Here is a 23,004-nt window from a genome sequence, read left to right on the forward strand (position 1 = left end):
TACAAAGTGAGCAAATGCTTTTGGAAAAATGGCACTGATAGACTTGCTAGACGCACAGTTGTCACAAATCTTCAGTTTGTAAAAAACGCAGTATCTGCAAAGCACAATAAAGGGAAATGCAATAAAACAAGGTGTGCCTGTACTTAAGGCCACTGAACTGTTCTCTCAGGAATGATTGAGATTGCAGATTTTATGTTATGTGCATTTCGCTACAATTACAAACAGTAAAACCTCCTTGAAAACAATTCTCCCTTCAGTTACTGTCAGATTTCCCAGCTACTGTTTTGTTTTGTTTTGTTTTTTTGGCCACACTGCACAGTTTGTAGGATCTTAGTTTCTGGACCAGGGATTGAACCCAGGGCCATGGAGGTGAAAGTGCTGAGTCCTAACCACTGGACTGCCAAGGAACTCCCAGCTACTCCTAACAGCAAAACATGTAGAAAATGTTGTCTGTCGGCATTCACTGTCTCCAATTTATCTTCTTTCATTTTCTCTTGAGCTCACACCAGTGAGGCTGTGTCCACCTCACCACTAAAACTCTACTGGCCGGGTCGCTGCTGACACTAACCCTGCTGCTTGAGTCACAGAGGCTCTCAGGTCTCCTCTCACTCCCCCTGTGGGCAGCGTTTGACCCAAGTGACCAGCCCCCTCCCTGAAACACTGCTGCTCACCGGCTTCCAGCAGCACACACAGCCCTGGCTCTCCTGCCGGCTCGTCTCGGGGGCTCCTTCTGCCTCCTTTGCTTCTCCCTCCTCATCTCGGCCCTTGGGCATCTTCTCCACCTCCCACACCCTCCCCTGCGAGTCCCATCCAGCGTCATGGCTTTAAGTACCACAAATGCATCCTGCCGGCTCCCAGTGTTTGAACGGGTAAGTATTTACTGAGCTCCTACTTCACAGCAGGCGCTGCTCTAGGTGTTGGGATACAGCAACGACTAAAACAAATGGCTGGGAAGAGAGACAATAAGAAAACACACAAATGGCTTACAGCAGATGGTACAAGTATTAGATTAGGGGTATTACATGCTTCTTAATAGCATCTAATCTACTTTTTCTTTGCACCAGACAGCATCCCAGGATAGAGCTCTCATTCCCACTCATGTTTATGGGGTACTGCTCTTAAGTACAGTATACCTAACTCATTAATTATGGCTGGGCCATAATTAATGGAAGTAGTATTTTCTAAAAATGGATTCACGCACACATCCAAGCCACATTGAAATTTCAACTTAGAGTTTCTACAAAGTCTGTCTCCTTTCTATATGAGGAAAATGAAGCTGGCCACAGAGAACGGAAGGATTGGGGGATCCCCCTCCTGGATCAGGACATCCGGGAAGGGACCAGAGAGGTGACTTGGAGAAGAGGCCTGACGAATGGAGGGAGGGCCGGAGCATGACCTGGGGCTAGGATGGGGCACAGTGAGAGGGAAAGAGAGGGGCCAGGTCTAAAGGGCTTCCCCTGTCCTGCTAAGGTGGGCAGTGGGCAAAGGGACTCACTGAACACTTGTAGCTACCCAGAGGTAGCGCTAGATCTCACAGGTTAAGGGCTCACTCCCACAAGACTGCCTTCATTTCACACACCAATCACAGGTCCAGGTGTTACCTGTGCTTCCGACCGACCTCTTATACGACAACCAACTTTGGTTTCATTACTTTGCTAAAGCAGCTCATAGGACTCAAGAAAACAGTTTACTTATTAGGCTACCAGCTTATTACAAAGGATACAGCTCAGATTCAGGAAGAGCCAGACAGAAGAGATGCAAAGGGCAACGTTTATGTGAGAAGGGGCCGGGGCTTGCACGCTCTTTCGGGGTGCACCACCCTCCCAGTCCATCCACTTGTTCGGCGGGACGCTTTCTGAACCCCGTCCTTTTGGGGTTTTAGGGAGGCTTCATTAATAGGCATGCTTGATTGAATCACTGGCCATTGGTGATTGACTCAGCCTCCAGCCCCTCTTCCCAGCCCAGAGGTAAGGGGCTGAGGTGGAAAGTTCCAACCCTCTAATCACGTGGTTCATTCCCCTGGCAACCAGCCCTCATCCTTAGGGGCTTTCCAAAAGCCACCTATTAACATAAACTTAGGCTTATGACTGAAAGGGGTTTGATATGAATAACAAGACACTGGTTTTGCCTTTATGGCTCTGGAGCTACTTCAGAAATGAGGACCCAAGGACAAATATTTGAACAAAAGATGTTCCATTGCTCTCATCACTTGGGAAATTCCAAAGATTTTTTAAGAGTTGTGAGCCAGGAATGGAGGATGAAGATCAAATATATACTTCTTATTATAAACCACAATATCGCAGTGGGTAAATCTGGAGTAACTGAAGGCAGCCACCTGCCTGATGGGTTAACCAGTCAAAATGGGCCAGTTGAAGACCCTCCTGCTTCTTTCTTTTCTTTAACTGAGACAGAACAAGTGGTTTCAGTGAGGTAGAGGCCAGCACAGATGGGAGCAAGCAACTTGTGGATTCCTCTTCATCTAGTCTGCATTCAGGCATGATTGTTATGGGGCGCCCTGATGGATTAGCACAGAAGTCAAGAGTTGTGGGCCTTAAAGTCCACCTTTCCAGGTGTGAATCCTGGCTCCACCACCTCCTGTTTGTGTGACCTCAGGCAAGTTAATGACCTTCTCTGTGCCTCACTCTCCTTATCTCTAAAATGAGGTTAAAATATTACGTCCCTCAGAGTAAGGGATTAATGCATGAACTACTATCCGTGAAATACTTGGAATTGTGCCTGACACATAGTAAGTGTCCAGTAAATATAAGTGGCTATTTTTGTGTGTTGGGGGTGGTGGTCCTGGGGATGCAACAGAATGCCAGCTGGAGCTGGCACGCTAGGAGGGACTGTGTGAAAAAATATGTATAGACTATGCCCGTGGTGAGTGCTAAGAAGAAAAATAAAGCAACGTAAGGGGACAGACGGGAGTGGGGGTATTGCTGGTTTGCAAGGGGAGTTCAGGAAGGCTTCTCTGAGGAGCTGGTATTTGAGCAGAGGCCTTGGTAAAGGGAGGGTGGGACAGCCTTGGAACCCCGGGGACAGGACATGAGGTCAAGAGGGTGTCTTCAGAAGCCAGGGGAAGGATGTTGGGTTTTATTTCCCACATCATGGAAGAGATCTGAGCATTGCCTGCTCTAAGAGTTGGGAAACCGAGCTTCGGTTATTTTATCTCCATAATTGCTCCGGGAGATAGGAAAGGTACCCATTATCTCTGCCATGCAGAGGAGGGCAGGACTGTCTGGGCTTGATACTCATCTAAGGAGTTGAGTTGGGTGGACAGTCTGTTTACTGTGGGAGGCTCCTGATAACCAGCTCTGTAGAATTTTCTCTCTCTCTGGGGACTTTTCTGCTCCACCTGGAGCTCTACGTTCAGAAACCAGAAACCAGGCAGCATCTGGAAAGCTGGGCGTTTGCTCAGGGCAAACCTAAAGGTTAAGAGTCCTGCGATTGTACCTTAGCTCCACCCATAACCTGCTGTGTGAACTTGGAGTAGCCACCGTCCCTCTCTGGAGCTCAGAATCCCTCTGTAAGATGATGGGGCTGACCCCTGAGCTATGGTCTGTGCCTTGTCCTTCTTCCCACAGAGTGACGGTACCACCCCTGCCCAGGCTGTCTGCATTTTCTCAAGAGACTCTGGACCCGCACTGTCAAATACAAATACTGAATTTTGAAGACTTAGTACAAAACGTATATAAAATAGCTCAGTAATAATTTGTATACTGATTACATGTTGAAATGATACTATTTTGGAGATGTTAGGTTAAATAAAATATTGACACCAATTTCACCTGTTTCTTTTCACTCAGTGTGGCCGCTAGAGCATTTAGAATTACGTGTGTGGCTTGCATTATATTTCTATTGGACAGTGCTGCTGTGGAAACTTCTGGATCTGATTCATTCATATGTAAAATTATAGCTCCCTCTCCCCTAAGATGCCTGCCTCTCCCATGGGACTCTTACAGTACTTATCACCTTCTCAAATATTGTATAATTTACATGTGTTATATTTATTGCTCACCGTCTGCTCCTCTTGCTAGAATACAAACTCCAACAGGGCATTTTTGTAGACAAAAATATGTCTGTTTTGCTCAGTGATGTAGCCCCAAGTGCCTAGAAGAGTGCCTAGTGTATAGGAGGTGCTCAATAAATGGTGAAAGAATAAATGAAAGAATGTAAGCCTAGGGAGGATGGGGGTTTCACCATTGCCAATTCTTCCTTTTTTTTTTTTTTCTAGAGAAGCTCCAAATATAGATTTTCACAAGTGATCTCGAGCTTTTAAAATGTAACTTAACTTCAATTATTTTAAGGTTTTGTGTGGGCCAAAAGGAACATTTCTCCAGCAGTTTTGGCTGACTGTCTGCAGCCACTCTGGTCTAGATGATCTGAAGGCTGGGTAGGGAGGGGCCTGATATTGGGGAGTACTGAGCAGGGCCCCTCAAATCTGCCTGCCCCAGAAAACCTGGCCCTTCTGGGCCAACATACATCTCAGAGTCTAGTGTGGATGGTAATTAAGGACATCCCCCATCTCCTGCAGCCCCTCACCTGTTATGTGTCAGAAACTTGCAGCTTTGGAGGCCACAGCATGGGTGGGGGACCATGGGAGGACCTTCCCTGTGGCCAACACAACCCCTTTCCTTCTGCCAGGACAACATTTGACCTCTCTGTTCCCTGTTTTGTCCATAACGAGTATAAATTTTGCTCTAATAATTGAAGCTCAGGGCTGTGGGCTGATGCAGGAAAGGCTGAGGCCATTATGGAGAGGGATTCAGGCTCACAGCAGAGTCCTGCATTGTCCTATGGTCTCTCTGCATGACTTTAATTCCTTCCCCTTCCTAGTCCTCAGTTTCCCCTTCTGTACAATGAGGGCTTTGGACCAGCTCTGCATTTCCAAACCCATCACCTGGGGAGCTGGGTCCCCCTGCAGACTCCCTGAACTTGAACCCTTGGGGGCCAGTTCTTCCCACTGAGGCCTCCATCTAAAACTGTACAGTCCTCCTTCCTACCTTGCTTCCTTGCGTTATTTCTCTCTTTAGTGCCCATCACCATCCTGTTCACTCTATATTTTATGCTGACTTTGTTTGTTCTCCGTCTCTCCTCCCTCGCTGGTATGTAAGCCCCAGGAGGGAGGAGATCTTTTAAATATCAGCTTTATTGAGGAATAATGAACAGAAAATGCAATTTCAGTTTTAAGTGCACACTTCAGTGAACTTTGACAACTGTATACAGACTCACGATCATCGCAACCATCAAGATCCAGAACAGCCCCATCACCCTGAAAAGTTCCCTCCTGTCCCTTCCTAGTCAATCCCCTCCCTCCACCCCTGTCCTCTGGCCACCACTGATCTGCTTGTGCCATCCTAGTTTAGAATAGCATAGAAATTAAATCATTACGGTACATGGCCTTGCGTGGTCTGGCTTTTTTCACAAAGCTAATACTTTTGAGCTTCCTCCAAGATAGTATCTGTCTCAGCAGTTTGCTCCTTTTTACTGCTGAGTAGTATTCCACTGTATGGGTCCATGGCAATCTCTTTTCTTCTTTTATAAACATTTAAAATATTTATTTATTTATTTAGGCTGCACTGGGTCTTAATTGCAGCATGCGGGATCTTTGTTGCGGCATGTGGGATCTTTAGTTGTGGCATGCGGACTCTTAGTTGAGGCATGTGGACTTCTTAGTTGCAGCACGCATGCAGGATCTAGTTCCCTGACCAGGGACTGAACCCAGACTCCCTGCACTGGGGCATGGAGTCTTACCCAGTGGACCACCAGGGAAGTCCCTGCAATATCTTTATCCATTCTCCTCTTGATGGATATTTTGATTATTTCCTGTTTTGGGCTATGATGAATAAAGCTGCTGTGAATATTTGTGTATAAGTCTTTGCATGCACATGTGCTTTCATTTCTCTTGCGTAAATACCTGGGAGTGGGATGGCTGTGTGGTAAACGTATGTTAAGATTGATAAGGGACCGAGGCCCAAAGACTCTCAGTGATACTGGTTGAAGGAATGGTGCCCTGGCATCTGCGTTTTAAATAAACTCCCCAGGTACAGTCAGGTGTCTCTGTGTTGGAAGATCTGGACCCTGAGCTCCTTCAGCTCTGATGGCTGCCTTCCCTTCTGCCTTCTGTGGAGTCTAGGGTTTTACAGCCAAACCTCAGCTTCTGGGGGGACCCAGTGTTGAGATTCTGATGGGTTGACCCCCACCTCAGAGAAACTCAGGCCTTGCTTGGGAGTGAGTCAGCCCACAGGCACCTTCATTAGCTTAGCATCATGAGGGCTGATAAATGTCATGGTAAATAGATAGTCTTGCAACCTTGCCAGCTTGTGTCCTGCGTCTTCTGACTTTTTGTGAGCCTGAGATGTTCTTCCTGCCCTTCTGGTGATAATCCAAGATGAGGCGTTCATTTGTTCATTCTTTCATAGCATTGGGCCTTTTCTGTGCTAGGCCATGTCTAGGTACTGAGGAAACATTTGTGAAAAAGACATAATTTCTGCTGTCAGTGAACTTTCAGGGTGATGAAAGATAACATAGGTATAAACAAATAAGATGATCTCATCTCAGGCAGCATTCTGTTAAGATAATATAACAGGGTAATGGATGAGGGGAACTTCAGATACGGCAGCAGAGAAATCCTCTCTCAGATGGAATATTTGAAGCAAGGAGTGGCCTGTTTGATTATCCAGAGTTGCCCTGTAGTCATACAAGTCTACTGAGCACTTGAAATGTAGCTAGTTTGTATTACGATGTGCAGTAGCGTAAAATAGACACCAGATTTTAAAAACTAATATAAAAAAACCCCAAAATATCTCATTAATAATTTTTTTCTGTTGGTTACAGGTTGAGATGATAATATTTAGAACATATTGGATTAAATAAAATATATTATTAATTTCACCTTTTTCTTTTTCCTGCAAAAAATGTACCGACTAAATAAATGTACTATGTGGCTTGCATTATATTCCCATTGGACAGCAGTTAGGGTAAAAGCATCCTAAGTAGAGAGATGCAAATGCAAAAGTCCCGGGGCAGGAACTGAAGGATGCTGGGACAGAGCGGGCCCGGGAAAGAGTGGCAGAAATGCAAATGGAACAAATTCAGTAGGATCTTGGTGTCGGCTCTCTGAGGAGGTGGGTTTTAACTTAAGTATAATGCGGAAGAGGTTTTAACCAGGAAAGTGGCATGGTATTAATTATGTTTTAACAGACTCCTGCGGCTGATAAGTGGCGAACAGATTGCGGGCGGGTCGTTGTAGACGGAAGAATTCTGGGTTCTAATACTTCTGAGCCAATATGTCCTATATATTATCCTTCCCCCGGACTCGGTTTACCTCCGCGCTGTAAAATGGGGGGGCTGTTTGGGCCTTTCTACCGCTTCAGCCCCAGCACCTGCGAGCCCTGGAAGGGCGGACAGCCCTGCAGGAGCGGCCGCGGGCGCCAGGGGGCGCCTCCTCGATGACTCGGCGCTCGGCTGGCCAGGCGCAGGCGCGTCGCCCGCTCGATTGGTCGGGTCGGGGCGGGTCTGAGCGCAGCGGGCCAGCGCCATTGAGGAGCTGCGACGAGGAAGCGCCGCGCAGTGCCTGGCTGGGGCGGGCGGTCCGGGACACCTACAGGTACGGGCCGAGGCGGGGCGGCGCCGGGCGGCGAGCAGGGCCGGGGGCCGCAGGGCGGGCGTGGACCTGCGGTCGACCGCTCCGACTTCGCTTCAGACCTGGAGGCCCCGGCCCGCCCGGGCGGAGCGCTGCGCTGGGAGCCCGGGGACCCCGGCGTCCGGCCCTCCGGCCGTCTAAGCTCCTCGGGGGATCCCTGGGGTGTCCGAGCCCCAGACGGCCCCGAGCGCCCCGCCCTCACCGGGACTCTCGAGTCCGAGGCCCTGCGGGCACCGGAGCCATATGCTCGGGCGTCCTGAGCCTCCCGGGACTTCGGCGTCCGTGTTCTGGGGAGTTTGAACCCCCGCCGGACCCGCACGCTTTTCCGGGTCGGGGCAGCCTGGTGCCCTGGGATCGAGGGGGTGTCAGGCCGCGTCTCCCCGCCGGAGCCTCGGTCTTCACGCGGGAGCCCAGGGTATGAGCTCCCCTGCCTTATGCCCAAGAACATGGCTCCAGTCAGGGCTCCAGAGAGTCTTAAACATCCCCTTCTCCAGCCTTCTGGGGTCTCGTTCTGGGATGGGACATCAGGCCTCAAACCTCTCTTTATCCCTCGCCTCCCGGGGTCACATCCTGGCTGAGCTCCTCCTTCCGGGGCTGGGACGCGCGGCTGTGTTCCTTTCAGGCTGGATCTGGGAGGTGGGCTCTCCGTCCCCTGGAGCCGGGCTTAGGGTTCTGAGAGCAGAGGGGCGGCAGGCGGGCTGGAGGAGCCTCGCCTCCTGGGCAGTCTCCTTCCTGCCGGGCCTCCGCCCCTCTCCGGCCTCCGATGTCCGAGCTCGCAGGGCCGGCAGCCCTCAGCCCCGCCGCCTCCGCTCCCGCGTCCTGTTGCCAGCCCTTCCTACTCGGGGCTCCAGGGCTCCAGCCGCTCCTCGAGGGAGGGGCCTGGCTCAAGGTCATGGCCGGCTGTCTGCCCACCGGTAGGCTGAGCACTGATCCCCAGTGTCACCTGCTCCACCGATTAGGGGAGGCCAGGTGGGGTTAGTACCAGGCCTAGAAACCCTGATGGACCAGAGTGTAAAAACACTTTGGGATTCTGGCCAGTCTGGCGGCCTTTCCTGACACCGGATTCCTTAACGGAATCCTTGAAGTGGCCTCAAACCTGCTCTAGATGCTTAGCAGAGCTAATGGATGCCGTCTAGCTTGGGCCTCAATATACTTACTGCACAGGGCGTTTTATAGTGTTTCTTACCCCATCTTCTTTTAATCAGTGCTTTGCATTCGTCCACCTTCAGGGAAGGTAGGGTAGGGCCAGATCTTGTGTACAAACGGACGGTTGTTTCCCTTTATGAGGAGAGCACTTGTGGATGGCACCAGAGAGAGTTTGTTGGCATTTAGGACCAGAATCAATGGCAGCCACTTCAGAAGTGAAGAGTTTTCCAACTTTGGCTCTTTGCCTAAGTGTGTTTGGACTCTACATAGTAAGACTAGGTTAGTCAGGTTCGTGTTTTGTTTTTGTAGGTTTACTCATTTAAAGTTATAGAAAGAAGTGTTTCCTTTACTCAGGCTGTTAAACATTTCTTATTTTAAGAAATTTGTTCTTGTAATCTCTTCTTTAAATAAGTGTATGCAGTAATTTTTAGCAGATTCCTAATTTTACATAAAAATGTAGCTTTGAAAAAGATCTTTGGAAAGAAATCAGTATTTTTCCAAATGCTGTTTATTTTCTTATGTTTTTACTGTCGTTGTTGACAAATAAAAGTTAATCTTCTCTGGAAATGCAGGACACTATTGACAAATAAAAACAGATTTTTCCTGGAGGTTAACTCTTGTAGAGCTTTGTGTTTGGGGGTTTCTGGTGGGTGGAGGCTTCTCAGTTGGGGTAAGAGTATCTCCTGGCACTAAGGTGAATAACTGGAGATGGGGCAAAGTGCTTGGAAAGGATCCCGAAAGGGCCGGTTCCAAGTGGGATGCCTGCCACAGCAAACCTGGAGTGTCAGGCTTGGTGGGCTGGTGTCCGACATGCTTGGCTCAGAGCAAGATTTGGAGCCCACAGTTCTAACTAGGATCTACTAGCTGAGCAATCTTGAAACCCATTTAAACTTTTGTGTCTCAAGTTCCCTCATGTTAACTTTACGGAATACTAAAAATAATCTCTGTTTTGTAATGCTGATAAACAGCAGTTATTGTAATGACAGCAGTAAATCAGCACTGACTGTAAATACTGCAGCTGGAACCAGAGGATTTCTGTTGTCTGCAGTTACTGACTAAGGGGGTCCCTTGTATCAGCACTGTCTGGTGTCCAGGTACCAGCAATGCAGCTCCAGGACAGTTAAGAAGAACGATAAACCACTGTTGTCTCCCTTCCACTTATATCATTTTAGGAATGAGCCTGATGAAGAGGTTTGCAAAATTGATTTCGGGAAGGCTTAAAGAGGATCGGTACAGAATATGAAGTTTATTGATGCAATCTCTTAGGCCATTTTTGCCTTAATCTAGGAGAGGGTTTCTCAACCTTGGTACTATTGGCATTTGGGGCTGGATAATTCATTTGCTGCGGGGGGTTACCTCGTGCACTGTAGGAAGTTTAGCAGCCTCCATGGTCTCTTCTCACAAGGTACCAGTAGCAATCCCCCCAGTCGTGATACTCAAAAATGTCTCTAGACATTGCCGTATCACATCTGGATGAGAACCTCTGATCAGGACAGTCTAGTCCCCAGGTCAGTCACCAAAAGCAAGCAGTTTAACAATCAGTTACATCGAAAAGATACACAGCTTTGAATTGTAGGTAATTTTTGGTAAATTTATAAGTGCCTATCCCTTGCAGCTGCGTCAAAATGCAGATGTGTTGGTTTGGCCTCCATTTACTGGTGGGGGCATCGCACAGTGCTTTGCAGCCCATCTTTTTTTTTTTTTTAAATTGAAGTATAGTTGATTTACAATATTGTGGTAGTTTCAGGTATACAGCAAAGTGATTCAGTTATATATATTTCAGATTATTTTCTAATATAGGTTATTATACAGTATTGAATATTCTTCCCTGTGTTATGCAGTAAACCCTTGTTGCTTATCTATTTTATATATATTAGTGTGTCTGTTAATCCCATGCTCCTAATTTATCCCTCCCCTCTTCCCCCTTTAGTAACCATAAGTTTGTTTTCTATGTCTGTGAGTCTGTTTCTCTTTTGGATATAGATTCATTTATATTATTTTTCACATTTCACATATAAATGATATCATATAATATTTGTCTTTCTCTGTCTGACTTCACTTAGTTTGATAGTCTCTAGGTCCATGCATGTTGCTGCAAATAATATTTCCTTCTTTTTTATGGCTGAGTAGTATTCCGTTTTTTATATATATATATATATATATATATATATATATATACACACACACACACACACACACACACACACATATACATACACCACACCTTCTTTATCCATTCATCTGTTGATGGACACTTAGGGTGCCTCCATGTCTTGGCTATTGTAAACAGTGGTGCAGTGAACATTGGTCACCCCATCTTTTCTTAAATCTGTGATTTGCATCCAGCCACCTTCAGGGCAGGTAGAGTAGGATATCAGCTTGGAAAAACCTTCAGGTTTTTCTGTTCATTTCCTTTTTTTTTTCTTTCATAGATTCTTCTGTGACCATGAGAGAGAGAAATAATGATCCATGAGTTTTAAACACCTTGTCTTGAGGATATAGTCATGTTGGAAGGTCTTGTAGCCTGGGTTCTCAATACCTATCTAGGGAAATATGTCAATAACCTGAACACTGATCAGCTGTCCGTTGCGCTTCTGAAAGGTGAGTGCATGTATCTCTTTTTGGTGAAGTACGCTTTGCAAATTGCATTTCTATTTTTTATGTTCTGTTTGTTGTATTGAGAGTAATAAACCCCGATGGACAGGTGGCTTTGTATTAAATATGTGTAAAAGGAAATAATGTTCTTCCATATGACACTGATTATTATTACAGGGTAACTTAAGTATATACCTGGATTGTTGTAGGTTTTAGGGGACTGTTAAATATTAAAAGGAAAATAAAAAAGAAGACCATGCTACTGGTGACTGTGCTTTACCCCAGTTAATTTTTTAGTTTTATGAAGCTTTGTGGAGGCAGCCAGGATGTAGTGACAATGGCATTGGCTTCGGCTTCAAATCCTGCTGTGTTACTTGTTAGCTACATGAACAAGTCACTGAAATTCTGAGCCTCAGTTTCTTTAGAAAAAGAGGGTCATGTACCTTTACAGCATCGCTAAAAGGATCAAATGGAGTGACCATTGAAGCTCCTATCCTGCTGGTGTGTAATAGACACCCAGTAGAAGTTTTAAAATACATTACTGTGGGGTCTTCCAACAGAATTTCTGAGTTCTTGTCTTGCTGAGTAGTAACGTACCTAAAGCTTGAGACATTTTAGCCTTTACAGGTCTATACTGTGTAAATGCAGCCCAGTGGTTTGATGTGGGGATTGGAAAGCGGCTTTCTTCTCCTTCTCCTTGTTTTAATTTAAGTTCTGTTTGCTCAACTCAAAGTGGAACCCTTTAACAAATCTAGAGAAAGAAGATAAAGTCAGTTTGCAAACATGTAGAATCATAGAAAGAGGAAAGGAGGCCTCAGATATAGTGGAAACCTTCTGGGCTTCCTGGGAGTATGAGTTTTGGCAAGTGGACCAGGGCAGGTTAGTGGGGCTAGCAGTGATCCAGATGTGTGTATAGTCTGAGCACAGGGTGCAGTGATTTTCTCTTCCCAGAAGCAGCATTCTCCGGGGTTTTCTGGCCCACCTAAACCAGTGGAGCGATCACAGCAGCAATAGGCGGTGGCGAGCTAGCACGGTTGCACCTCCCAGCTCCCTTCCTTTCTTTGGAAACAGAAGTGGGTTCTTTCCTGTTCTTCGGCTTTTCCTTCTGCCCTTTCCTAGAAGGCAGCTGCTTAGTGGAAAGTGAAAGTGACCAATTGTCAGGGCGGGGCTGTGTTTAAAGTACAATAATAGTGTCAGGTTCACCTCTTTGGTCACTTATTGAAGTTCTCAGACACACTGTGAAGCTAACCAGGTTGTACAGGGCAGGTAACAGGGCCTAGAAGGAGCAACATTGTTATTAGCAACAACATTGCTAATAACAGAGCTGGCTTTCTCAAGAGTGGTGTGGTAAGAAGAAGGATCTTTGCTAAAGAAATGAATAAATAGAAATTTGTGGTACCTGACAAATCATGGAGTCTATACTAATAATAGATTTCTAATCTCAGCAATTTTAGACAGAACATATCTTGTAAGGACAGCTGTGTGTATCTCTGAAGCTTTCTACTGCGTTTCTGTGCTTATCTCTTCTTAAAAATTATTCTCTATGGCTTTTAATGAACCTGTGGAATTTGAGGAATGTTTCTCTGCAGAATAGAAAAATGCTTTTTCTTTCAAAACTTGTGTCAGTTAGGTACTCCGTCCTTATGGCTCCAAAGCACACCACGATGCTTGGCCAGAAAAGTTTTAGAGCATTGCAATGCACTGAGAGAATGGCTTGTAAAGGAGTTGACACTTTTTGTTGATCTTGATGACATAGTTAAGCAGTGTTTGGGGGCAGAGGGTACTAGATAGGAATAAGAATGTTATTTCAGTCTGTCTGCAAATATTTACAGATGCTTTGGAAGATGCAAAGGCGACTGAAATAGTGGTCAAGGGTATGGATTTTGTAGCCAGACTGGGTTTGAATCCCAGTTCCTCCATTTACCAGTAACTTGGGCAAATTACTCAAATTCTTTTTTTCTTCTTCTGACAGTTTTATTGAGATATATTGACACACAGCACTGTGTAAGTTTAAGGTGTACGGTACCATGGCTCGAGTTACATACATCATGAAACGATTATCACAGTAAGTTTAGTGAGCATCCATCATCTCATACAGATACAAAATTAAAGAAATAGAAAGAACATTTTTTCTTGTGATGAGAACTCTTAGGATTTACTCTCAACTTTCATATATAACATATATGTTAACTATATTTATGATGTTGTACATTACATCCTTAGTACTAAATTACTCAAATTCTACTAAGAATTAAATAGAAAATTAAATATTAAAATTGCTTTAGTCTCCCTTTCTGCAAGTTGGAGGTAATATTAACTATCTCATAAGGTTCTAAGAACTAAACACATTAATGTAGGTTCAAAGAGCTTAGAACCGTTCTTCGTCCTCCGTCAGTGTTAGTCATCATCGTCATACGACCAGCAACATATGATTAGCTGGTGGGTTGGACTTCAAGGGTAGATTGTGCACACATGCTAAAAGCAATAAAAATGCAAAGTAGCATATGAGTAGTAGAGGGACAGAGATAGGACTTGTATAACATTTCATTTGTTCAGTCATTCGACAGACTTTCACTGAGCACCTGCTTTGGGTAAGGCTCTGTTATGGAATGATACAAAACGGGGAGACAGTAGAAAATACTTGGAGCTCAGGCATAGGGTCTAACCCTGCTTTTACCACTTAACAGCTGTTTGTGACTGTGAGCAAGTTACGGAAGCCTCCTCTTCATCCTCTGTCCCTCTTGCTGCCAGAGATCACACAGGTCTGGTATGAACTCTAGTACTACCACTGACCAGATCTGTGATTTTTAAGCAGACTGCTTGTCCTTTAAGCTCATTTTTCTTATCTTAAAAATGAAGAAAATAATAGTATTTCCTCATATTTTTTTGAGGATCAAATGAAGAAATGCATATGAAATGCTTGGGACATAGTAAGATCTCACTGAATGATAGCCATCCTCATCTTCCGCCTCCCCTCCCTCCTCCTCCCCTCCCTCCTCCTCCCCTCCCTCCTCCTCCCCTCCCTCCTCCTCCCCTCCCTCCTCCTCCTCCTCCCTCCTCCTCCCCCTCCCCTCCCCCTCCTCCTCCCTCCTCCTCCCTCCTCCTTCCCTTCTCCTCCTTCCTTCCTCCTCCCCTTCTCCCCCTCCTCCCCCTCCTCTCCCTGCTCCCTCCTCCTCCCCCCTCCTCCTCCCTCCTCCTCCTCCTCATCGTCATCATCATCATGGTCATCGTCATCATCATCCCAGCTCCACCTCTATAATCCCTGCCCTCAGAGAGCCATTAAGCAGTCCTGGAGACAGAAATAAGTGTACAGTAACACAAGGCAGTATGTATTACGTTGTTATACTAGAGATACAGGCATAATGCAGTGGGAGGGGCGTCATTCATCTTGTCTGGAGGACCCTGAGAAGGCTATTCTAGGGGTGGCTTTGAGTGGGTCTTAGCAGGATTTTGATAGATGGCCCAGGCTGGGTGACCACATTCCAGGCAGAATGAGGCATGTGAGCAGAGGCAGAAGGCTGAAACCTGCAGAGTGTCTTTGGGATGGTTTGGGGCCAGAAGATAGCGGCTGCCAGTGCTGGTTCAAGGAGTCTGAACTCTGGGCCATGGGCATACATTTAGATTCCCCCTCCTTTTTTTTTTTTTTTTTAAATAAGCTCTGAACCTCAGGTTGGCACTTTAAATGAGGTTGGCTTCCCTAGAGCTGAGGGAGGAAGATTGAGTAGTCATTAGGTATTACTCTAAATTCACCCCAGCTAGTGACTAGATTTCTTGTTAATCTGAGGTGAGGAATTTTTGGATGAGAGAGCCATCCATAAATAAGTCTGCAAATTATCTGTCTGGAAATCAACAAACATTATTATCTATAAGGTGCTCACCTATGCTGGGTGCTTTGTAGCCTGGTCCCTTGGAGGGACCTTTTCCAGCAGGGCCAGTTGTGGGTACATATGAGTGGGTGGGGAAGTAGGAAGCCTTTGATCTGTGTTTTGCCTGATTACCCTTTTTAAAAAAATATTTATTTATTTTTGGCTGTGCTGGGTCTTAGTTGCGGCACACGGGATCTTTTTTTTTTCAGTTGTGGCATGTGGACTTCTTAGTTGTGGCATGAGGACACTTAGTTGCAGCATGCATGCGGGATCTAATTCCCCGACCAGAGATCGAACCCGGGCCCCCTGCATTGGGAGTGCGGAGTCTTACCCACTGGGCCACCAGGGAAGTCCCTGATTCCCTTGTTTTTGACTTGCTTTAGGCTGCCGTTTCTCCTCATTCTTTTCTGTGTGTCCTCTCCTTTCTAGACCACCTACTTTGCTGTCTGTGCTTCAGCTTCTTTAATTTTTCATTGCATGGATTGCCTGCAGTTCTTTCCACTTCTCCACTCTGTACAGCAGCCATGGAAACCTGGGGCCGTCTGCCTTTGTGACAGATTTGGGTATTGAAAAATAGGGCGAATGATTCAGATTGCAAATGTTGCTCTTCAGAAGTTATATACTTTCCTCCCTTTAAGTCGGTTTCAACTGATAAGGAATGTGTCTCATGTTTTTTCCCCCTTATGCTCATTTTCTCCCCAAGTGTGGATATAGGGTTGTATCTGGGCTCTCTGGGATTATTAACTTCTCCTTTTGGTAAGTCTTAAGGTAAGTGGAGCCCCATGTGAATAGATGTTCTTGCAAAAGTCTGAAAAATAAGTTGGGTGCATTTGCTCAGAATCTGCCAAAATGCTATAGCTTTGAATACTTCTTTAGATGCCAGTGCACAAGTCTTAATCATTCAAAGGGGAAAATAATTAAGTTTCTTGTATTAGTGTGTCTTTGGAGGAAAAGACTTGCTCTCCTTTCTTCTGGGTTCTCTTACCAGTTAATGGTTGCTGGGTGATTGTTGTCTGTACTCCCTGTTCTTGAGAGTACATTTCAGACAGATTTAAGTGACTCAGAAATTGACTTGTGTTGCACAAATGAACAACTTTATAAAACGGCTGTTTCCCCAGCACTTTGAAGATGGGGACCCTGCCTGCCTTTGTTTTTATTCCCAGTGGCCAGCACAGTGCCTTAGGCACAGGGGAGGGACCAGTATGTACTGGGTTGGCCGAAAAGTGCATTTGGGTTTTTCCATAAAAACCCGAATGCACTTTTTGGCCAACCCAGTATGTGTAAAGGGTTGATTTCCATAGCTGGGAGAGAGAGAGATCTAGCTGCACCCTTGTGACTAATCCTTCAGTCCGCTTTGGAGTCATCTTGTGCTTTTGTATTTAAGTAATTATAGAAACTGGGTCTGAAAAGGACCTTCAGCGGTGGTCCTGTTCATACCTTTGCTCTCTGACTGGTTATTACACCTGCGAGGGAGGGTGCAGAGGAGAACCTGCAGAGGGGGTCTCTCCAGAGGAGAGAGTATAAATTCCTCTTGATGACCAACTTTACAGGGGCTCTCTGACGTGGTATGGAATACACACATTTTGGGGGAGGGGGAGGGCGGTGGGTAAGGAGAGCTTGTTAAAAATTGCAAATTTCTGTTTCAGACCCAGGAGCCTGCATTTCATCCTAGGTGATTCAGATGTTAATGGTCCTCTGGTGGAATAGTAGCCTAAACTAGGGATCTGTAAACCGGCCAACTGGCCAGATCCCTCTGTTAGCTGAGAATGGCTTTTCCATTTTTAAAGGCTTGTAAAGAAACAAAACAAAAGGAGAATATACAGTAGACACGATAAGTCCTGAGATATTTACTATCTGGCTCATTAGAGTTAGATCCCTGCCTAAATCCTTCATCTGCTGGTAAGCTTCAGCTGTTATTTACATGTCAGTGGGCTGGTCAGGAAATTAGTACAGAGAATGCACATCGGTATAGCCTGGGTCTAGATGTGAAACTCTCCCTTTACCCTTCGTTGATTTGCACACAACAGGCAGCTGCTGCATTTGTTGGATGAACATGTTATGGTATTTTTATTTTTTAGGTGCTGTTGAATTAGAAAACTTGCCTTTAAAGAAAGATGCCTTGAAAGAACTGGAATTACCATTTGAAGTCAAAGCTGGTATGTGGAACAAGGGAGTGGGAGGCAGTTTTGAGTCTTTTATCGGTTGGGACGTGAAAACTGAGAGCCCTTGAGTGTGGCTCTGTTGGACCAGGAAGAGGCAGGGTAGGAAGGATAGAGTTCAGATCAGTCTTCAAGTGTGGTCTCTCGGCCACTCGTATCAGGATGATCTTGGGGGGGGGTTGGGGGGAGGTCAGGTGGCCCCCAGACTTACTGAATCAGAGTCTCTGAGGGAGTGTTGTGGAACCTGCATCTTTAATAAGCACCCCAGGTGATGCTTATGTTTACTAAAGTCTGAGAACTTCCATCCTAGATACAGGGGGTTCTTATTTTCAGAGAATTCATATTACTAAGAGACAGTTTACTCTATTGAATGAAAGGTGGGCTCTGGAACTGTATGCTTGGGTTTCTATTCCATATCTGCCATTTTCTGGCTGTGTGACCTTGGGGAGGTTCCCTAACCACTCTGTGTGTGTACCCTCATCTTAGGATGGGATGATACTAGTACCTATATCATAGGTTTGTTGAGAGGAATCCCTGAGTTAATGCATTAAAATGACTAGAACAGTGCCCGGCACACTCAGTCGATGTTTGCAATTATTATCGGAGTCTTGCAGTTACTAGATTTGGTAAGGAAACAAGAATTATCACGGAATAAAAATATTCTGTATTAAGTGACCACTTATAAAATTAGTCCCTCGTTAGACACTGCTCGTCATTGAACAAGCCTGTTGATATCAGTCAGTCTTTCCCTTATTTTGAGGGTACTTATGTTACAATAAAGTGCAAGTACAATGCAAATCAGTTGCTAGGTGAAATAAAATAGAAATCTTGCAAGAGATTTAGGCTTTCTTGAAGTCAATTCAGGTCATAGGTGAACTGCCAGAATCACAAGCAAAGGCATTGACAAGTTAGAATCTGAAAGAAACTCTCAAGAATGATGAAACAGTGGATACTTCCAGAAGAGTTCTTATTTGACTATCAAAGGATTAAGAGAGGCTTTTAGGGAAAATTGATGTTTTCTAATATTTTGGCAAAAGTGACCCTTTTTATGCTTGTTCTGCAAAAATAAAATGTAACAGAAGTTATATTTTGCTGTCATATAAGTGTCATCCCAATTAATTTAGGTTAGAATTGCAACTGTACACTAATTATTGTTAAAATTCTTTGTTGTGAAAATTGGTGTAAGGTTTCAGTTATAATATAAATTTTATTAAATGTAAAAAACTTACTTTCATTTTTCTAAAGTCAAAATTAAAATATTTTTTCATTATTTGTTGTAAGATTTCTTCATCTGTTACTGGATTACACAGTTGATCATTTGGTGTTAATGATACTCTGTTATCTTAAATATAACACATCGATCCTGCTCGAATTCTAGATCTTAGACAGTAATGATAACAGTCTGATAACATGTGTTGCTTTCAGAGGTAGATTGTTAGTTGGGCTGTGTGGACCTTTGAGAAATGGTAGAACTTGGGAAATAAGTGTCACAATTCTACCAGGCCATTTATAGCTTTCCCATCAGCCCGAGTTCTCATGAAGAATCAGAATTCTTTCTCGATAGAGTACCACTGCAACGCGACCTACGTTTCGGTTGCTGTGTTCAAGATTGGGCATATTGCTGAGTCTGATAACTCCCAATAAGTACCTATCAACCAGCTAATTAATAATGAACAAGAGATGAGTGTGTGCCCACGGGCTAGTACAGGTGCCATGGGAAGAAAAGACACCCCAGGGAAGTTTACGATGTCGTCCTGTTGGGGTTTACGATGTCGTCCTGTTGGGGAAGAGGTATTTTCCAGAGGGAGATGTTGCATTAGATGTGAAAAAGTTACACTGACCTTTTTCCATCTTCTGCTTTATTATGCCTCGTTCTTACAGATCTCAGCCCACTAATGTTTGTTTCACATGTACGAAAACTTGCTGCTTGTTTTCTTAAATTAAAAAGTAAATGGTAATAATACTCCTTAAAGAAAACTAGAATACAGAAAAATAGAATTTAAAAATGTGTGCAGACAGTTAACAAGACTTTCCTTTTCGCAGGCTTAATTGGGAAGGTAACCCTTCAGATTCCCTTCTATCGCCCCCATGTGGACCCTTGGGTGATCTCCATCTCCAGCCTTCACTTAATTGGAGCCCCTGAAAAAATACAGGATTTCAATGATGAAAAGGAGAAGCTGTTGGAAAGGGAACGCAAGAAAGCTCTCCTTCAAGCCCTGGAGGAAAAGTGGAAGGCAAGGCAGAAATCCTTTTGGCCATGAGAGCGGTGGTGGTGAGACTTGAAATGAGCAAAGCGCTAGATTCTGCTAACACCGGCTCTTTCCTTTGTAGAACGAACGCCAGCAGAAAGGGGAGTCCTACTGGTATTCGGTTACTGCCTCGGTAGTTACGAGAATTGTGGAGAATATTGAAGTAAGTCCTAATGGCTTTTATAAAGTATGAACACAGAAGGGATCGCTCAGGCTGAAGTGGTTGCTGTTTCCTGTGGGTTTAACTGATAACAGGGTGTCTGCGGAGAGCACTGATTGCTCACGTGTGCCTTTTCATAGGCGGTGCCAGAGGGAAAACCTGAAAAGCAAGTCCAGCTCTGGGCAGACACAGGTTTTTCTTGCTTCAGTTAGTGTGAGTAGGAGTTTTCATTTCATTGACATTTCACTTCATTTTCTTTATGAATATTGGAACCCTACTTGCTGAAGGATTTACCTCCCAAGAAGCCAGGTCACCTGAGTCTTCATGACTAAATCACTTAATCTCTTAGTCTCAGTTTCTTCATCTGTACAATGAGGGGGGTTGGTTGTGGTTTCCAGTTGATTCCGTAGTGCACTGTGAACAGCCCAGTAAGATACTTGTTCTCACTGATGTGTCTGGAGGCAGTTTGTTGAGTCTCAGTGCTAGGGCTGTTGGCCCTCTTTTCTGCTTTAATTATTGTTTTGTTTGTCCTCAAAAACTAGAGCAGGGTTCACACTAATTTTCAGTGTGTCATAAGTGTTAGCCCATGCTTCTTACCTCCAGGGTTTTCTTGCAGTACCAAAGTGACACAGGCCACGTGTTTTTAAGGTGTCCCACTTCCCCCCAAAATACAGCCTGAGGTTGCTGGATTCATAACTTCGATAACATTGGGGGAAAAGATCAGTACCTTTGAGGTGACTGCTTTGAAATCTTTTCCAGGCAGTTATTTATTTATTTTAGCTGTCATTGATTTTTTAAAAAAATTCCTCATTATTTTTATTTTATTTTTTAATAATAGCTTTATTGAGATTTAGTTCACATACTGTAAAGTTCACATTTTAAAGTGTACAATCTAGTGTTTTTGGTATATTTACAAAGTTGGGCATCGATCACCACTGTCTAATTCCAGAACATTTTCATCATACCCAACTAGTAGCCACTTCCAATTCCCCTCTCCCTCCAGCCCCCTACAACCACTAACCTACTTTGTGGATTTGCCTAGTCTGGACATTTCACATCAGTGGGGCTGTACTGGCCTTTTAGCATAATGCTTTCAAGGTTCATCCACGTTGTGGCATGTATCAGGATTTTATTCTTTTTATGACTGAATAATATATTCCACTGGATGGATTGCCAAAGATAAACAAAGCTGGAGTGAAGTTAAAGTGGTGAAAACAGACTTTATTCAGTGACTTCTGACAGTAGGGGAAGGAGCAGAGCTCCATTCCAGTTTGTACAGAGGTGACCAGGCCTTTTAAAGGGAGAATGGGGGCGGGGTGGGGGTGGGGAGAGGGCTCAGATGAAAAATGACAAAGGGTTGGTCAGTGTAGATATGATTAGGCCAGCTGTGTCTGCTAGCTGGGCTTCTGTCCTCCCAGAGAGGGGGAGACAGAGGCTCCGTCCTTCCTGATGATTCCATTTCCAGGGAGTGGCATTTAGGTCCTTGAGTTGTAGGAGACACATCACATAGGGACAGAGAAAGGGTTCGCAGTTGGAAGCCCTTTTTGGTAAATGCTCTAAGAAGGGGGTCGGGTGTGCTCTTGTCAGGCGTCGGCTAGAACACACAGCCCTGAGCTTTTCTAGATGGGAACTCAGGAAGGGGATGGAATGTCCTGGGGACTCAGCCTTAGGCTGCTAGAAGCCTATGTTAAAATTTGGTCGGGTCTCTTAGGGTAGACGTTTGAATGGAGTGCTCATACCTAGAGTTTTTGCAGTTCTCATGGTAGACCACGTTTTGTTTATCCATTTGTCAGTTGATGGACATTTGGGTTGTTTCCACTTTTTGGCTATAAGGAATATTGCTGCTATAAACAGTCATGTGTATGGTTTTGTGTGAACGTATGTTTTTAGTTCTCTTCAGTATATGCCTAAGAGTGGAATTGTTGAGTCTTACGGTAACTATATGTTAAATTTTTTGAGGAACTATTTTACAGTTTCACCAGTAATGTGTGAACATTTCAATTTTTCCACATCCTGATCAGGATTTGTTACTGTCTGTCTTTTAATAACAGCCTTCTTAGTGGGTGTGAAGTGAAATCTCAGTGTGGTTTTGATTTGCGTTTCCTTAATGGTTAATGTTGTTGAGCATCTTTTCATGTGCTTATTGGCCATTTGTATATCTTTTGGAGAAATGTCTGTCCAAATCCCATTTCCATTCAAAAAAAGTATTTATTTTTAACTATTGAGTTGTAAGAGTTCTTTATATATCCTGGATTTTAGTCCCTTATCATCAGATACATGATTTGCAAATATTTTCTTGCATTCTATGGGTTGTCTTTTCACTTTCTGTTATTATTTTTTAATTCATTGAAGCAGAGTGCTTTTTCTGTAGCCCCACTATAGGGGCAAGGGGTAACAAATAAGGTCAAAATGGAAATGCCCTGCTGGTGTTCCTGTGTCCAGGTTTGAGGACACAGAGGCAAGATTAAGATATCATTAGAGAGGGAGGGACAGTTATCTAGATACAATGGTACTACTTTATTTCAGTGTTTAAGGTGTTTTCTGAAACGATTTGATGAAAGTATTGTAACTCTCTTCTTGAGAAGGCACTGATCACAAGAAAGTGTCATTCATGTCCAGTTTGTGATTATAAATCTCTGAGGAACTTAGATTATCGGGTGGGTGTGTGACATAAGCTATGCGTTTGTGTAAAATGCCTGCTGTGGTTTACTTAAGTAGACTCCTGCCTGTGGTATTCTACCTGCAGCAGTTGTCTAAATGTGTTTTTTTTTCCCGCTGCAGTTAAAAATTCAAGATGTCCATTTGCGCTTTGAAGATGGTATTACCAATCCTTCCCATCCTTTTGCGTTTGGCGTCTGCATTAAGAATGTGTCCATGCAGAATGCTGTGAACGAGCCTGTGAGTATGAAATAACGACTGCAAACTGGGAAGAAAGCGCTCGGTCTGGAGCATTTAGGGCTCTGCCTTGTGTCCTTTTGTGTTAGCTAAATGAGACCACGATCTTCTTCTCCATGTTCTTTGGAGGGTGTGGATGGATGTCTCTTGTCTCCTTTGCTGAAATAGGGAAACAGTTAATTTCTTCTGACCTGTTCTTATTTAATTCATCCATTAAACGTTGGCACATTTTGTACACGAAGAAACTGAGGTGCAGAAAGGATCTTAATTTGATTTTCTTCTTACATTA

General features: G+C 44.5%; 1 protein-coding gene across 2 annotated transcripts in view; it reads left to right on the forward strand.

Moving 5' to 3' along the window:
- The first annotated feature begins 11,295 nt into the window (after positions 1-11,295).
- VPS13D (vacuolar protein sorting 13 homolog D) overlaps positions 11,296-23,004 on the forward strand; it is a 239,477-nt gene continuing 227,768 nt past the window's right edge. For both annotated transcript variants that reach the window (XM_065885784.1, XM_065885795.1), the window contains exons 1-5: positions 11,296-11,392; positions 17,331-17,408; positions 19,455-19,645; positions 19,743-19,823; positions 22,602-22,718. In XM_065885784.1, the coding sequence (XP_065741856.1) occupies positions 11,296-11,392; positions 17,331-17,408; positions 19,455-19,645; positions 19,743-19,823; positions 22,602-22,718 (564 nt within the window). The remainder of the gene's footprint in view (positions 11,393-17,330; positions 17,409-19,454; positions 19,646-19,742; positions 19,824-22,601; positions 22,719-23,004) is intronic.

Source organism: Phocoena phocoena, chromosome 1 (assembly GCF_963924675.1).
Source record: "Phocoena phocoena chromosome 1, mPhoPho1.1, whole genome shotgun sequence".
Taxonomy (NCBI): domain Eukaryota; kingdom Metazoa; phylum Chordata; class Mammalia; order Artiodactyla; family Phocoenidae; genus Phocoena; species Phocoena phocoena.